This window comes from Amblyraja radiata, chromosome 2, assembly GCF_010909765.2.
Source record: "Amblyraja radiata isolate CabotCenter1 chromosome 2, sAmbRad1.1.pri, whole genome shotgun sequence".
NCBI classification, from domain to species: domain Eukaryota; kingdom Metazoa; phylum Chordata; class Chondrichthyes; order Rajiformes; family Rajidae; genus Amblyraja; species Amblyraja radiata.
This window is the reverse complement of record NC_045957.1, coordinates 28,159,348-28,177,503: the sequence shown is the minus strand read 5'-3', so window position 1 is coordinate 28,177,503 and position 18,156 is coordinate 28,159,348. Positions and strand designations below refer to the sequence as shown.

The 18,156-nt window shown below is 43.1% G+C and overlaps 1 protein-coding gene across 3 annotated transcripts in view; it reads right to left on the bottom strand.

Annotated features, from left to right (window-relative positions):
• Positions 1–18,156, bottom strand: part of actr3b (actin related protein 3B) — a 107,307-nt gene that overhangs the window by 35,679 nt on the left and 53,472 nt on the right. For all 3 annotated transcript variants that reach the window (XM_033044193.1, XM_033044200.1, XM_033044210.1), the window contains one exon: positions 8,334–8,441. In XM_033044193.1, the coding sequence (XP_032900084.1) occupies positions 8,334–8,441 (108 nt within the window). The remainder of the gene's footprint in view (positions 1–8,333; positions 8,442–18,156) is intronic.

Below are 18,156 nucleotides of genomic sequence, written 5' to 3'. Positions count from 1 at the left end.
CTGGTGCAATCCCATGCAATGTGAGATTTGAGGTACTTATAACAAGTTAAACATGCACTATCATTTTGCAATTTGTTTCAAGGCTGATTAGCATTTAAGAATAAGAACTTAGGAAATAGGAGCAGCTATCGGTGTCAAACTTGCCCTTCATTACGCTTCATGAATTGTACAGTGCAATTTGTCCATTACTGAAGGTATTTATAACCTGAGGGCCAAAACTTGAAAGAAACATGGAAGCAGTCGATTCATCCCCTTGAGCTTGCACAAACATTCAATTAGATCATTGTTGAGCAGTAACATAATTAAAGGTGCACGCTTTAGTGTGCTACTATAAAAAACCTTTGAACTGCTTTGATAATTAGACATTTAAAAATAGCCCAAAAGGATTAAAACCTGTGCAGATTGCACGAGCTCTCTGTGACTGCTTGGGATTCTCCAGGTGCCCCTGATTACTCCCACATCTCAAAGACATGCTGCTGAGTTAATGAGCTGCTCTAAGTTTGGTTTAGTTTAGTTTAGTTTAGAGATATAGCGTGGAAACGCGCCCTTCAGCCCTCTGAGTCCACACCGACCACTAGCTTTATCCTACACGAGGGACAATTTACAGAAGCCAATTAACCTGCAAACCTGCACATCTTTGGAATGTGAGAGAAACCCGGAGCACCTGGACAAACCCCACGTGGTCACAGGAACAACGTAAAACTCCGTACAGACAGCACCCATAGTCAGGATCAAACCTGGGTCTCTGGCGTTGTAAGGCGGAAACTCTACCCCTGCGCCACTGTGCCGTAACTTACATCCCAATGTAGGTTAATGACAAAAAGAAGCAAAGGATAGTTAATGGGCACATATGAGGGATGTGTTGCCAGCGATACTGACCGGCTTCACTTTGAGGCCATTATAATATGCAAGCCTTGCCACAAACGACAGGTGTGGTTGCCCTTGGACTCTAGCTTGGTCTGGAAATCCCTCTTGGCACCCCTGACGTCTCTTTGTAAAAAACAAAAAAACATTAAGTAAAATAAAGGGTGGTGGGTATATGGAACAAGCTGCCAGACGAGGTAGTTGAGGCTGGGATTATCCCATTGTTTAAGAAACAGTTAAGACAGGTACATGGATAGGACAGGTTTGGAGGGATATGGACCAAGTGCAGGCAAGTGGGACTAGTGTAGCTGGGACATTGTTGGCTGGTGTGGGTGAGTTGGGCCGAAGGGCCTGTTTCCACACTGTATCACCTATGACTCAAAAGAAAATTAAACCACTGACCTTGTCAGTCAAGATCAGTGACTTTACTCAGTGGAGTGGGGAAATGCTTCTTAAGTCATCCATCCTTTGACACAGTGGCTAAACAGAAAGAAATCTTCTTCTCAACACAAGTGGCCTCTGTGGCAGAGAGGCCAAGTAAACAGGTCAGATACACTGACATCTGACCTCAAGCTCATTCCCAACATAACTGCAATGTTCAAGCGTAGAGGTTATGAACTGCCAGAAAGTGAGCAACAGAATTTGTGCCATTATTTTTAAGTTTAAAAATAAAGTGGTCTGCATTGAATTTTGAATGCTCCCTAAAACATGTTTGGTTTTACTAACCTCGAATGATGGTTTAAAATTCTCAACATTCATGTCCTCTACTCTTACACGAGTTATGGAGTTTGATGATATAGGGTGGAGATTTGGTGGTATCATACAGCTGTACAGCACAGAAATAGGCCCTTCGGTCCACCTGGTCCATGCTGGCCATGATGTCTATCGACATTGATCCCAATTTCCAGCATTAGATCAGTATACCTCTACTCCTTTCCTATCCAAATATCGGTCCAAATGTTTTTACCAACATTGTAATGGTATAGGCCTCTCCCAATTGCCCTGGCAGCTCACTCGAGATAACCACCAAGTTCTGTGCGAAAAACATGTTCTTCAGATCATCATTAAGCTATTACCTCCAAGTTTCAAACATGTACCCACTAATTTTAGATTCCTCCACCTATGGAACAGAAATCTATTGGCCCAATCTATGCTTACCAATCTTACAAACCTCTGTAAAGTCACCCCTCAACATCCTGCGCTCCAGTGATAATAAAGTCAGCCTATCCAATCTCTCCTTAGAAATAAAGCCCTCCATTCCACGCAATATCCTGGTGAATTTCTTCTGCACTTGTCTAATCCTACCACATTCTTCCTGTACTATAGCGACCAGAACTGTACTGCAACAATATTCCAAGTGCAGCCTAACCAATGTTTTGTGTAGGAAGGAACTGCAGATGCTGGTTTAAACTAAAGATAAGACACAAAAAGCTGGAGTAACTCAGCGGGATCAGCAGCATCTCTGGAGAGAAGGAAAAACTGACATCTTATTCTACGGTAACTCAAGGATGTGAAAGTCAATCTCTGCCAGTTGCGTTTATCCTCCTCCCTAGAATTATGTCAGATTTAGACATAATTTTTGTCTGCATAGTTTGTTATATACAGTATATTTATTGAAATGCAGTTTATTGGAAATACACTTGGTTTCTTGTACAGCCTGCCATTGTATTTTCTGCTTGAACGGCAAATTCCAAACTGTTTTGATGCATTTTAGATGCAATAATCTAAAGGCAAATGTCACTGGATCTACTTATCCAAAGAAGGAAGGAAAGTCAGAGATTGTTCATTGACCTTCCTCCAAAGATAAAAGTTGACAGCATTGGATTTCACCAAGAGTCATTTTCCTGCTCACTATAGATCTCCTGCAATAGCGCAACTTATTTTATTTACATTACTTGTGCATTTGTACCTTTCATCATAGATCAGCTTCATTTTCATCCCATGTCTCGCTTAATAAAAGATAAGTGGGGCTTAGTACAGAACTTGCAGACCCTACATTTTTCTTTTGGGCCACATGCCACTTTCTTTCCACCATGCTAAAAGTGTACCTGCAATAACAGAACTGTGACATTTGTTTCCTGTTTTGTTTTTTTTCCAGGTAGAGCTTTGGAAAGGTTGGAAGATATTGTATCATTATGCTCCATCTTGGCGGTAGCAGAAGTCCCTGCCCCCTCCCAATTGACCCAGTGATTTGATTTGCAGTGATTTGTTCGCCCTACATGCTGCATTAGATTCAATCTGGTCTGCTGCTCGACCTACCTAACAATTAACTTTCCTAACCACTGAAAGGGACATTTTATTCCTTTTGCCATTTTATTTCATGTAATTAAACTAAGTGCTTTCTGAAGCGAGGATAAATGTACGTGTGCAGAAGTGTTCCACTCACCAATAAATACTTTAAAATAGCTTTCCAGCACACTCTGTCCTGTGAATGAATGCTTTATCTTTGCTGACCTTTTACATTTTGTTTCCATTTATGCATCATTAGCTCTCATCTAACACCACTTCCCATTACCCATAATTACTTACCAATCATGCAACAGTTCTATAAACTTGGCAGTTTTATCACATTTAGCACTCATTCTGCAACATTTTACATTTTCCTCTATTCCTTTTACCTTTTACAAAAAAGGTATCCATGGAGACCAGATAATTGAGCACAGAGATGCCAGTTCATCTCTCCTGGTCACTAACTTCATTGAACACTGCGTCCACAATTTCTAAAGACTTCTCCAATAGCACTCCTACATCCAGATAACTGTGGATGTAGGCGGCGCGACTCTCGTCAGCAGCGGCCTCTGCAGCCCGTCTGCGTTTTTATTATTTTTGTCTATGTTTTTATGTAGTTTTTGTTATTTTCTGTTGGGGTGTGTGTGTGGGGGGGGTGGGGGTGGGGTGGGAGGGAGGGGGTAACTTTTAAAATCTCTCCCTGCACGGGAGACCCGACCTTTTCTTTGTCGGGTCTCCGTTGTCGTTGAGGCTGCAACGTGGAGCGGCCTCCAACAGGAAGACCTGGGGCTCCAGTGCCGACTACTCACCGTCGCGGAGCTGGCCGAGTCCGGGGCGGGTGGAGCTGTGGTGGACGCTGCTGCGGCCCGACCTCCGGAGCTTCGGAGGCTGCAACTGCGGGTCTGGCGGACGGTGGCACCGGGAGCCCGCGGGTCCCTGGAGGGAGACCGCTTTTCGGGGCTCCCGCAACGGCGACTTCTCCCGCCCGAGTTGCGGGGTTGAAGAGCTCCTGGAGCTCGGCTTGGAATGGCCGCGGGACTTTGCGAGCGCACGCCGGGGGCTCTAACAACTAAACCCGGTGTGCGACCTTGCATCACCCGGCGTGGCTTTAATGGCCGGGGGTTTTGACTTTGACTCTGACATCGGGGGGGGGGGGGGGGGGGGGGGGGGAGTGCAGTGGAGAGATAAGTTATTTTTTGCCTTCCATCATGTTTATGTAAATTATGTTGTGTCTCGGGTCTTTTTGTTTGTAATGTATGGCTGCAGAAACGTCATTTCGTTTGGACCTCAAGGGGTCCAAATGACAAATAAATTGAATCTTGAATCTTGAATCTTGAATCTTGGATGAGGATAGCAGACACTAAAAATGCAAACATGCAAATTTCCCTGCAAGGAACACACAGTATCTTGAAGATAGACACAATATGATAGTAACTCAAAGATAGACACAAAATGCTGGAGTAACTGCGTAGGGCAGGCTACATCTCTGGAGAGGAATGGGTGACGTTTCGGGTCAAGACCCTTCTTCAGACTGAGTCAGGGGAGAGGAAAACTAGAGATATGGAAGGGTAAGGTGAAAACAACAGATCAAAGCAGACAATGGTCAAGGAAAAGTAGAATGGTTCATTGTTGGCTGAGATGGAGGTCACAACGAGGCATACAAGCAGTAAAATCAATCAGGACGGTGAAACTAGTCGGAGAACTAGGGCAGGGGAGGGACAGGGAGAGTGGGGAAGTAAGGGTTACTTGAAGTTAGAGAAATCAATATTCATACCGCTGGGTTATAAACTGCCCAAGCGAAATATGACATCCTTCCTACACACAATATCATGACTTGGAAATATGCTGTTGATCCTTTATTGTCACTGGGATTTAAAAAAAAACTGGAATCTGTTCAGCAGGGCATTTCACCTCAAGGAATGCTGCAGTTCAACACACTTATCCAACAGTTTTGAGGGCAATTGGGGCATTTAATTAAAGCTGGCTTTGGCAGTGACACCCATACCCTATAATTTAATGAATAAATGAATTTTTTTTAAATCCAAGATTTTCACCTTCAGCATCCTGCTGGAAAAGAAGTTCAAATTATTATTACTTACTCTCTCATAAATCTTCCCAATTGAAGTCCTGAAATTCTCTCTCTATTATCTTACAAGCCCCAAAGAAACAACCATCAGAAAATAGGGTACAACAGAAGGGCCTCACTTCAAAAGCAAGATTGCAACGCATCTACAAGTTGATTTCCCAAGGAGCAAACCTTCATTAAAGAAATGCATGTCTCAAGCTGCATCATCATTTTGCATTGCAATGGTATGAATTGATATTTTAATTTGCACTCTGGAGGAAAAATCCACTTCTGTTTGCTGAAAGCAGGAAGAATATTAATAATCCTTGGTGCAAGTATGAATACAGATGATAAGATCCCATTTTATTGACTCATTTTTCAGGATGTCAACTTCACTAACAAAGCTAAGATTTATTGCTTGTCTCCAATGGTCCTTGAGATGCTACTGATGAAATGCTACCTTGCACAATCATAGTCCTTGTGAGATTATTCACTCGATGCTAGAGGGTAGGGAGTTCCGGAACTATACCTGGTGATACTGAAGAAATTGTGATATTTGTTGCATTGCGGCACAGATACAGTAGAAATGCTACCTCAGGGCCCCAGTGGACCAAGTTCAATGCTGACATCTGGTACCATCTCCATGGCATTTGCATGATATCACCATAACTGCACGATTTTACTCAGGGTGTTCTGCTTTCCTCCCACATCCCACAAATGTGTAGATCAGTAGATTAAATAGCTTCTATAAATTGCCTCTAGTCTGAAGATAAGAGGTAGATCCTGGAGGGAGTCGATGGCAATATGAGGAGAATAAAATGGGTTAGGGTTGGATGAGTGTAAAAATGGATGCTTGATGGTAAGCATAGGCTCAGTGGGCCAAAGGGCCTGGATCTGCACTGTTTCTCTACATGTTTCAGAAAGAACTGCAGATGCTGGTTTAAATCGAAGGTAGACACAAGATGCTGGAGTAACTCAGCGGGTGAGGCAGCATCTCTGGAGAGAAGGAATGACCGATGTTTTTGGGTCTCAACCCAAAACGTCGCCCATTCCTTCGCTCCAGAGATGCTGTCTCACCGGCTGAGTTACTCTAGCATCTTGTGTCTACCTTCTCTATATAACTATATCTTCAAGTTAGGTGTGTGACCGGGAGAAGAACCTACTGCAGGCGATGTTCCCTGATTATCATTTTCCTGGTCCTTTGTGGCTTTTGCACCACCTGTACTACCATTGACACAGACCAGGATATTGAGTACAAGGGAACACCAACATTGCAGGTCATCCTCCATGTCAGAGAACCCTATGTTGATGACTTCACAGCATTTTGCTGATGATATACGGTGGAAGGAATGAGCGGCGCCTGTTAGCGCAGCAGTAGAGTTGCTGCCTTACAGCACTTGCAGCGCCGGAGACCCGAGTGTAGATGGGCGCTGTCTGTACGGAGTTTGTACGTTCGCCCCATGACTGCGTGGGTGTTCTCCGGAAACTTTGGTTTCCTCCCAATATCCAAAGACATACAGGTATGTAGGTAAATTGGCTTGGTAAATGTAAAAATTGTCCCTAGTGAGTGTATAATAGCGTTAATGTGCTGGGCGGCGCGGTCTCAGTGGGCCGAATGGCCTGTTTCCGCGCTGTATCTCTAAACTAAAAATGGATCTTTAGGGTGATGGATTGGATACCATTCAAGCGGGTTGCTTTGTCCTGGAGATGGTGTCCAAACCCTTGAATATAATTTGGGCTGATATAATTCCATCATGCTCCTGACTTGTGCCTTGTAGAGTTGTGGATGTAGTCCATCGTGCAAACCAGCCAGCCCCTTCACTAGCTTTGTCTACAATTTTTGCTGCCTCTGGAAAGCAGCCAACATAATCAAGGATCACTCACACCACAGTCATTTATTCTTCTCCTCTCTAGCATAGGGGTAGAAGATACACAAGCTTGAAAGCACATACAACCAGGTTCAAAGACACTTCTTCGCCATTGAACATTGACTCTTGAACAGACCTCTTATAAGCTAAGAATATATTTAGACACCCTGATCTACCTCATTGTGGCCCTAGCATTCTTTCTATCCACACTTTCTCTGCACTGGTAACAGTATATTCTTCATTGTGTAGGAAGGAACTGCGGATGCTGGTTTAAACCAAAGATAGACACAAAAAGCTGGAGTCACTCAGCAGGGCAGGCTGGAGAGAAGGAATGGGTGACGTTTCGGGTTGAGACCCTTTCTTCGGACCCATTCTTCATTGTTTAATTGTATTCATGCATGGATGTTTTACCTGGATAGCACGCAAAACAAACTTTCTCACTGCATCTACGTGACAATAATAAACCAATACCAAAATTGTTAAAACACTAAAGCAAAATGATTTAAAACAAAATTGCTGATCTGCAGGACTACAACCCCCAATGAAATCAAAGGAGTGCTGGGTTTTATCCTGTGTCAACTCAAAAGCTTTGGGCATGTACCACCAGATTCAGGACAGCTTCTTTTCCACTGGTCGCAGACTACAGATGGGTCCTCTCGTAAGCTAAGGGTGTAGTCTCAATCTCCCAACCTACCTAATTGAACCCCTCATACTTTTTTTCTATTCAGCAATTTGTCTACAGCTGTAACGCTATATGACTATATTATGCACTCTGGCATTTTTCTTTTTGCCAACTACCTGTTGTACTTGCATATGGCTTGTTTGTACTCATGTTTCGTATAATTTGACTGGGTAGCGTGCAAGCAAAGCTTTCCATTGTATCTCAGTACACCTGACAACAATAATCAAAGCCAATAACAATGCTCCAGCAAGACTAGGCCTTGCTGAAGCATTGGCACACAAACCTAGGATTAAAGGTCAGATGTTTGGGGTTGGGTGGGTGACGAATCTATCACTAAGCTTTGGCCAAAGTGATGGATTCATCACCCACCCAAGCGCAAATATCTGTCAATTAATCCTAGGATCATGTGCATGGAAGCGTAGAATGAATTTCAGTTTAAATGCCTGACTACCAATAGTTCCATATAGAACTACCAGACATGCCCAGAATGATTTGGCTAAATAGTTAATAAATTATGTGTCACAATAATTACCAAAATCAGTTTAGATTTTTTAACCGAACCAGATCTTTATCCTTTTAGAGAAGGTGTGATAAATATTTGGGTGTGTTCAACTAATATACTCACCACTGGAATACAATGAGTCACTCCATCACCACTGTCTATTACTATGCCCGTTAGTGTGCGTTCTCCCACCTGCCTTGAGGTCCAGGATGCGGCTAACGCTAGCACAGCCTGCAATTTAAATTGAATCCTAAAAGGTTACATGTTGTTGAATATCCAATGGAATTGACGCTATTTTAATACACACAATATCCCCCTTTTTTTGTAGATTAACAAAACTATACTTTCTAAATTCTAAATGTGCGGCACATTTACAATAAGGTAAAAGAGAAAAATAAAAGCCTAACAACAAAGGAAGTAAAGTAGAAGGTGGGGAGAACAAGGGGGGGAGGGGGGGAATAAAAATAGCTAGATATCCAATAAAAATCAAGTTTAAAGGCATTATATCTTGATCCATAATGCATCTGCTCTCTACTCCACCAGTCCAAAGAAGAATATTGACCCTGTTCCACAGATGCTGCCTGACTCAATGAGTTTCTCCAGATATTTGTTTTTTGCCCATAGAGCATTTGCAATAAATTCAATGAATTAACAGCACAGGTATATAAAAGGAAATATATTATAATTATTACAGATACATGGCTGCAGGATGACCAAGGATGCAAACTAATCATCTAGACATATTCAAGACTGAGGTAGGACATCCAAAAAGAAAAAAAAGCTAACGATGTTAGTAAAGATAAAAATCATTGCAATGTTGAGGATGGTTAAGTCATCACGTGGAACCCAGTAAGAGGAGCACACCATACGTTATTATTAGTCATCTGTTGTTATGTGGGAAATTGAATTGAACACAAAATTGGAGATGTCCGCAATAAGGTTACAACTGGTAACCTTATTGCAAGCGACACTGATCACCTTACAATAAGGTGATCAACGTTGAATTTAAACTATGTATAGAATGGTCAAAGCAAATTCTTAATAATAATGCAGGCACAAAATTCCTGAAATGTGAACATGATAATTTTTTTTAATCAGCAGATGAGAGAAAAGGACACTTTGGATGCATTATGCATTGAGAAATAAATAATTAGCATTCTTGCTGTACTTTGTCATGAAAATAAGAGTGATCACAATGTGATAGAATTCATCTTTAGATAGAGTGAAGAAATATAAGCAGAATGGCATGTTGGCCTTCATAACAAGAGAGGTTGAGTACATGAGCAAAGAGATCCTTCTGCAGTTGTACAGGGCCTTAGTGAGACCACACCTGGAGTATTGTGTGCAGTTTTGGTCTACGAATTTGAGGAAGGATATTCTTGCTATTGAGGGAGTGTAGCGTAGGTATACAAGGTTAATTCCCGGATGGCGGGACTGTCATATGTTGATAGAATGGAGCGGCTGGGCTTGTATACTCTGGAATTTAGGATGAGAGGGAATCTTATTGAAACATATAAGATTATTAAGGGTTTGGACACGCTAGAGGCAGGAAACATGTTCCCGATGTTGGGGGAGTCCAGAACCAGGGGCCACAGTTTAAGAATAAGGGGTATGAACGGAGATGAGATAAAACTTCTTCATACAGAGGGTTGTGAATCTGTGGAATTCTCTGCCTCAGAAGGCAGTGGAGGCCAATTCTCTGGAGAGAGAGTTAGGTAGAGCTCTTAAATATTGCGGAGTCAGGGGATATGGGGAGAAGGCAGGAACATGTGCATGATCAGCCATGATCACAGTGAATGACAGTGCTGTCTCGAAGGGCTGAATGGCCTACTCCTGGCACCTATTGTCCATTGAAACCAGGGTCAATGCATCTGAAAAAAAAATTAAATATGAGTCATAAATTGGCCAAGATAGCTTAGGTACAAGCTATGGTCAATATTTAAAGAATGATAACAAAGTAAGTCAGGAAATAGGTTCAAGAAGATTGATGAAAGAGATTAGAAATTGTATTGAATTCATGAGTCAAGAGTTTTTAATTGTCATATATACCAAAATCTGAACAATGAAATTCTTACTTGCAGCAGCATATCCGATCAGTTCAAAGAGAAAGCATGTGAAATTACCACAGAAAACAGCAGGGTTGAGGTTTGAGACCAGATAAGAATTGAGCAGAGAATAAAATGAATGATTAAGTAGGGAAAGATAGATTGTGTGGTGAAAGATAGATTATAGTTTAAAAGAGAGCTTAAATCTATTTTTAAAAACTCCATATTGGGAAGAAAAAAAGTTTAGTGTAGAGAAACATAGGCAACCTACGATCAGGAATGAGGGAGAGCGGTGTAAGAATTATAATGGGGAACAAAAAAATAGCAGAACTATCCAACATATTGTCCTCACAAAGGTGGTCCCAAATAACCCCTAAATCTCACAAAGCCTTCAGATGCAGCAAAGTGGTCTTCTTTCAAGGTCGCAGTATAATGTGGATAAATGTGAGGTTATCCATTTTGGTGGCAAAAACAGGAAAGCAGACTATTATCTAAATGGTGGCCGATTAGGAAAAGGCAAGATGCAGCGAGACCTGGGTGTCATGGTACACCAGTCATTGAAAGTAGGCATGCAGGTGCAGCAGGCAGTGAAGAAAGCGAATGGTATGTTGGCTTTCATAGCAAAAGGATTTGAGTATAGGAGCAGGGAGGTTCTACTGCAGTTGTACAGGGTCTTGGTGAGACCACACCTGGAGTATTGCGTACAGTTTTGGTCTCCAAATCTGAGGAAGGACATTATTGCCATAGAGGGAGTGCAGAGAAGGTTCACCAGACTGATTCCTGGGTGTAGGACCAGCATTCTGGCAGGCAGGTTTGCCACTGCTACACGGGTGGTTTTAAACTGAATAAGGGGGGTGGGGTGTCGAATGGGATAGTGGAGGATGGAGTTAAAGGGAAAGGGTTTCTTAAATGTGTGAGCGTAGAGACAGAGGGGTGTGAAATGAGGGTAGAAGCAATAGGTAGCAAGGTGAAAAGTAAAAGTGGCAGGCAGACAAAACCAGGGCAAAAATCAAAAAGGGCCACTTTTCAACATAATTGTATAAGGGGTAAGAGTGTTGTAAAAACAAGCCTGAAGGCTTTGTGTCTCAATGCAAGGAGCATTCGTAATAAGGTGGATGAGTTGAATGTGCAAATAGCTATTAATGACTATGATATAGTTGGGATCACGGAGACATGGCTCCAGGGTGACCAAGGCTGGGAGCTGAACATCCAGGGATAGTCAATATTCAGGACGGATAGACAGAAAGGAAAAGGAGGTGGGGTAGCGTTGCTGGTTAGAGAGGAGATTAACGCAATGGAAAGGAAGGACATTAGTTTGGAGGATGTGGAATCGGTATGGGTAGAGCTGCGAAACACTAAGGGGCAGAAAACGCTGGTGGGTGTTGTGTACGGGCCACCTAACAGTAGTAGTGAAGTTGGAGATGGTATCAAACAGGAAATTAGAAATGCGTGCGACAAAGGCAAAACCGTTATAATGGGTGACTTCAATCTACATATAGATTGGGTGAATCAAATTGGCAGAGGTGCTGAGGAAGAGGATTTCTTGGAATGTATGCGGGATAGTTATCTAAATCAACATGTAGAGGAACCAACGAGAGAGCAGGCTATTTTAGACTGGGTATTGAGTAATGAGGAAGGGTTAGTTAGCAGTCTTGTTGTACGTGCCCCCTTGGGCAAGAGTGACCATAATATGGTTGAGTTCTTCATTAGGATGGAGAGTGACATTGTTAATTCAGAAACAATGGTTCTGAACTTAAAGAAAGGTAACTTTGAGGGTATGAGACGTGAATTGGCCAAGATTGACTGGCAATTAATTCTAAAAGGGTTGACGGTGGATATGCAATGGAAGACATTTAAAGACTGCATGGATGAACTACAAAAATTGTTCATCCCAGTTTGGCAAAAGAATAAATCAGGGAAGGTAGTACATCCGTGGATAACAAGGGAAATCAGGGATAGTATCAAAGCGAAGGATGATGCGTACAATTAGCCAGAAAAAGCAGCATACCGGATGACTGGGAGAAATTCAGAGACCAGCAGAGGAGGACAAAGGGCTTAATTAGGAAAGGAAAAATAGATTATGAAAGAAAACTGGCAGGGAACATAAAAACTGACTGCAAAAGTTTTTATAGATACGTGAAAAGAAAGGGATTATTTAAAACAAATGTAGGTCCCTTGTAGTCAGAAACAGGCGAATTGATCATGGGGAACAAGGATATGGCGGACCAATTGAATAACTACTTTGGTTCCGTCTTCACTAAGGAAGACATAAATAATCTGCCGGAAATAGCAGGGGACCGCGGGTCAAAGGAGTTGGAGGAATTGAGTGAAATCCAGGTTAGCCGGGAAGTGATGTTGGGTAAATTGAATGGATTAAAGGCCGATAAATCCCCAGGGCCAGATAGGCTGCATCCCAGAGTACTTAAGGAAGTAGCTCCAGAAATAGTGGATGCATTAGTAATAATCTTTCAAAACTCTTTAGATTCTGGAGTAGTTCCTGAGGATTGGCGGGTAGCAAACGTAACCCCACTTTTTAAGAAGGGAGGGAGAGAGAAAACAGGGAATTACAGACCAGTTAGTCTAACATCGGTAGTGGGGAAACTGCTAGAGTCAGTTATTAAAGATGGGATAGCAGCACATTTGGAAAGTGGAGAAATCATTGGACAAAGTCAGCATGGATTTACAAAAGGTAAATCATGTCTGACGAATCTTATAGAATTTTTCGAGGATGTAACTAGTAGCGTGGATAGGGGAGAACCAGTGGATGTGGTGTATCTGGACTTCCAGAAGGCTTTTGACAAGGTTCCACATAAGAGATTAGTATACAAACTTAAAGCACACGGCATTGGGGGTTCAGTATTGATGTGGATAGAGAACTGGCTGGCAAACAGGAAGCAAAGAGTAGGAGTAAACGGTTCCTTTTCACAATGGCAGGCAGTGACTAGTGGGGTACCGCAAGGCTCAGTGCTGGGACCCCAGCTATTTACAATATATATTAATGATCTGGATGAGGGAATTGAAGGCAATATCTCCAAGTTTGCGGATGACACTAAGCTGGGGGGCAGTGTTAGCTGTGAGGAGGATGCTAGGAGACTGCAAGGTGACTTGGATAGGCTGGGTGAGTGGGCAAATGTTTGGCAGATGCAGTATAATGTGGATAAATGTGAGGTTATCCATTTTGGTGGCAAAAACAGGAAAGCAGACTATTATCTAAATGGTGGCCGACTAGGAAAAGGGGAGATGCAGCGAGACCTGGGTGTCATGGTACACCAGACATTGAAAGTAGGCATGCAGGTGCAGCAGGCAGTGAAGAAAGCGAATGGTATGTTAGCTTTCATAGCAAAAGGATTTGAGTATAGGAGCAGGGAGGTGCTACTGCAGTTGTACAGGGTCTTGGTGAGACCACACCTGGAGTATTGCGTACAGTTTTGGTCTCCAAATCTGAGGAAGGACATTATTGCCATAGAGGGAGTGCAGAGAAGGTTCACCAGACTGATTCCTGGGATGTCAGGACTGTCTTATGAAGAAAGACTGGATAGACTTGGTTTATACTCTCTAGAATTTAGGAGATTGAGAGGGGATCTTATAGAAACTTACAAAATTCTTAAGGGGTTGGACAGGCTAGATGCAGGAAGATTGTTCCCGATGTTGGGGAAGTCCAGGACAAGGGGTCACAGCTTAAGGATAAGGGGGAAATCCTTTAAAACCGAGATGAGAAAAACTTTTTTCACACAGAGAGTGGTGAATCTCTGGAACTCTCTGCCACAGAGGGTAGTTGAGGCCAGTTCATTGGCTATATTTAAGAGGGAGTTAGATGTGGCCCTTGTGACTAAGGGGATTGGAGGGTATGGAGAGAAGGCAGGTACGGGATACTGAGTTGGATGATCAGCCATGATCATATTGAATGGCGGTGCAGGCTCGAAGGGCCGAATGGCCTACTCCTGCACCTAATTTCTATGTTTCTATGTTTCTATGTAAGGTCAGTTTTTGTCACATGTCCAGGTACATTTTAGTGGACAGGGCCTTGTGATACCCATCTGGAGTTGCGTGTGTAGTTTTGGTCACCTTGTCCTGGGAAAGATATCTTTACTGTGGGGAAAGTTCGACAAAGGTTAACTAGATTGATTCTTGAAATGGCACCCAGGATGTGTGAGGGATTTGGTCAGCTAGATCAACAGTGCCCTCCATAATGTTTGGGACCAAGACCCATCATTTATGTATTTGCCTCTGTATCCACAATTCGAGCTATGTAATAGAAAAAAAATCATATGTGGTTAAAGTGCACATTGTCAGATTTTATTAAAGGGTATTTTTACACATTTTGGTTTCACCATGTAGAAATTACAGCTGTGTTTATACATCTTTTGGACAGATGAGACTAAGATCAACTTATAACAGAGTGATGGCAAGAGCAAAGTATAGAGGAGAGGAACTGCCCAAGATCCAAAGCATACCAATTTATCTGTGAAACATGGTGGCGGGGGTGTTATGGCCTGGGCATCTATGGCTGCTGAAGGTACTGGCTCACTTATCTTCATTGATGATACAACTGCTGATGGTAGTAGCATAATAAATTCTGAAGTGTATAGACACATCCTATCTGCTCAAGTTCAAACAAATGCCTCAAAACTCATTGGCCGGTGGTTCATTCTACAGTAAGACAATGATCCCAAACATACTGCTAAAGCAACAAAGGAGTTTTTCAAAGCTACAAAATTGTAAATTCTTGAGTGGCCAAGTCAATCACCTGAATTGAGCATACCTTTCATGTGCTGAAGACAAAACTGAAGGGGACTAGCCCCCCAAACAAGCATAAGCTAAAGATGGCTGCAATACAGGCCTGTCAGAGCATCACCAGAGAAGACACCCAGCAACTGGTGATGTCCATGACTCACAGACTTCAAGCAGTCAATGCATGCAAAGGATATGCAACAAAATACAAAACATGACTACTTTCATTTACTTGAAATTGCTGTGTCCCAAACATTTTGGTGCCGTGAAATGGGAGGACTATGTATAAACATTTTGGTTTCTACATGGTGAAACCAAAATGTTTAAAAATAGCCTTTATTAAAATCTGACAATGTGCACTTTAACCACATGTGATTTTTTTCTATTACAAATCTCAAATTGTGGAGTAGAGAGGCAAATAAATAAATGATGGGTCTTTATCCTAAACATTATGGAGGGCACTGTATATTCACTCGAAAATAGAAGAGTGAAACCTCCATAATGGAATTTGACAGACTAGATACATGTAGGAGGTTCAAAAACAGAGCATCACCGTCCTCAGCCCCCTATTGTACTCCCTGTACACACATGACTGTGTGGCTAGGTTCAGCTCCAACTCAATAATTAGGTTTGCTGATGACACTGTGGTGGTGGGCCTGATCTCAGACAACGACGAGAAGGCCTACCGGGAGGAGGTGGCTGGTCTAGCACTCTGGTGCCAGGATAACAGCCTCCTCTTGAACATCAAAAAAACGAAGGAGCTGATCATGGACTTTAGGAGGGCACATCATCCGAGGACGTACACTCCATTGAGGATAAATGGGGATCCTGTGGATAGGGTGAACTGTTTTAAATATCTGGGAGTCCACATCTCCGAGGATATGACATGGGCATCACACGCCTCAGCACTCGTGAGTAAGGCAAGGCAGCGCCTTTACCACCTCAGGCAATTGAGGAAATTCAGAGTGTCTCCGAGAATCCTCCAGTGCTTCTACGCAGCGGTGGTGGAAAGCATCTTGTCCGGGAACATTACCATCTGGTTTGGGAATTGCTCTGCCAAGGACAAGAAGGCTCTGCAGAGAGTAGTGCGTTCGGCCGAACACACTATGGGAACTTCACTTGCCCCCCTGCAGGAACTATACATCAGGAGGTGCAACTCCAGAGCCAACAATATCATGAGAGACCCCTTCCACCCCTGCAACGGACTGTTCCAGCTGCTACGGTCAGGCAAATACCTCCATTGCCATGCGGTGAGAACAGAGAGGTTGAGAAGGAGTTTCTTCCCAGAGGCCATTCGGACTGCAAACGCCTATCTCACCAGGGACTAACTCTACTGAACGTTTTTCCTTCCATTATTTATTATGTATATGTGTGTTATGATTGTGTTTATAGTTTGTTTGGTTGTTTGGTTGTATGTCTTTTTGCACAAAAGTCCGCGAGCATTGCCACTTTCATTTCACTGCACATCTCATATGTGTATGTGACAAATAAACTTGACTTGACTTGACTTGAAACAAGTGGAGAGTCCAGAGACAAGGATCCCAGGATACAGGCACATTATATAGAACTTAAATCGGGCAAAAAAAATTTCACACAAAATGTGGTGAACTTGTGGAATTCCCTAACACAGAAAGCAGTGGTAGCCAAGCCATGAAATGCTTTCAGGTTGTGGCAGGGGATGAGGCAGGTTCGGCAGTGACCACACCAACACTCGCCGTAGGGTGAATTCACGTATGTCATTTATTTACAGTGGTAGGAAAGTCCAGGACCACATGGGGGCGCTGTCCCTCTCCGACAGGGCACATATGCAATGGGTCTGCCGATCTCAGGCTTGTCTGGCAGTTCAGTCCTGATCGTGAAAGAGGAGACATAGCGATCTCAGGTTTCTCCCTGTCGTTCACCCCTGCCTCGAGAGGAGGCACTGGTGTTCTCAGCTTTATCCTGTCGGCTCAGCTTTGGGCTTGAAGAGGTAGTTCTGGCGGTCTCTGGATTATGCTGGTGGTTCAGTCTTTGACTCTGTGTGTAGGCGCAGTCCCTCGTTGTCCATGGGCAGGAAGAGCGTCTGGCATCTCAGGCTTGGCCTGGCCACTCAGTCTTAGCCTCAGTAGGGACTCTGGCTGTCTAGGGTTTCTTCCCGGCAACCTAGTCTTGATCACGTGGTGGCGCTGGTGGTCTCGAGTTTGTTCCAGTGGCTCAATCTTCCTCAAACCTGCGACCGGGCAGCACAGTTAGCACGGAGGCGCCCCACTTTATCCCACTTTCTCTCCCATCCTCTTCTTTCTCCTTCTTTCTGTTCTGCTTCTTCTGTCACCCATTCCCCTCTGGCTGGAATGCCTAGGTTTAATAGGGAGTAGGCTGACAAGGTTCACAAACCAATATCAGCGAATTATACCCGGCTGTTAACAATGATGCTGGGGATTGGACTCTCCTGGCCTGTCAGATAGTGATAGATCAGAGCAGCATCCAATCGAGAGGGTGCTATTTATGAATGGAAAGGGGAGCAAAAGGTATGGCAGGCAGCAGAAACAAGTTGGTGAGGTAGAGGGGTATGGCCAAAGAATCATATGTCCTGCTCCCGTTCCTTTATTCCATGTTTCTGTGAGTGTTGCAAGTAATCAGCAGAAAAGGTGAATTCAGACAAATGAATGGGGAAGCAGGCACATAGGGGCATACAGCTTTGTTCCATGCCATTTCTTATTACAGGAGCAAGGCCAAATCATACTCAAAAGAGAAAAATTGGTTCTTATACTATATTCCATTTAACTGTTTCAATTGTATTCTCACAAGATGAAGAATTATATGAAAGCTGCTCCTTCTGTTCACTATGTTTAAGAAGGAACTGCAGATGCTGGAAAATCGAAGGTCGACAAAAATGCTGGAGAAACTCAGCGGGTGAGGCAGCATCTATAGAGGGAAGGAAATAGGCGACGTTTCGGCTCGACCCGAAACGTCGCTTATTTCCTTCGCTCCATAGATGCTGCCTCACCCTCTGAGTTTCTCCAGCATTTTTGTCTACCTTCTGTTCACTAGGTCTGATTCATAATAAAACAACAATATATATATCTAATTAATACATAGGAATATTTTATTGGACGATCTCATTCAATGGATTTCATAGGCTTATTTCACTGCTATTGATGAACGTGGCCAACACCTTAAATTTCGGGACA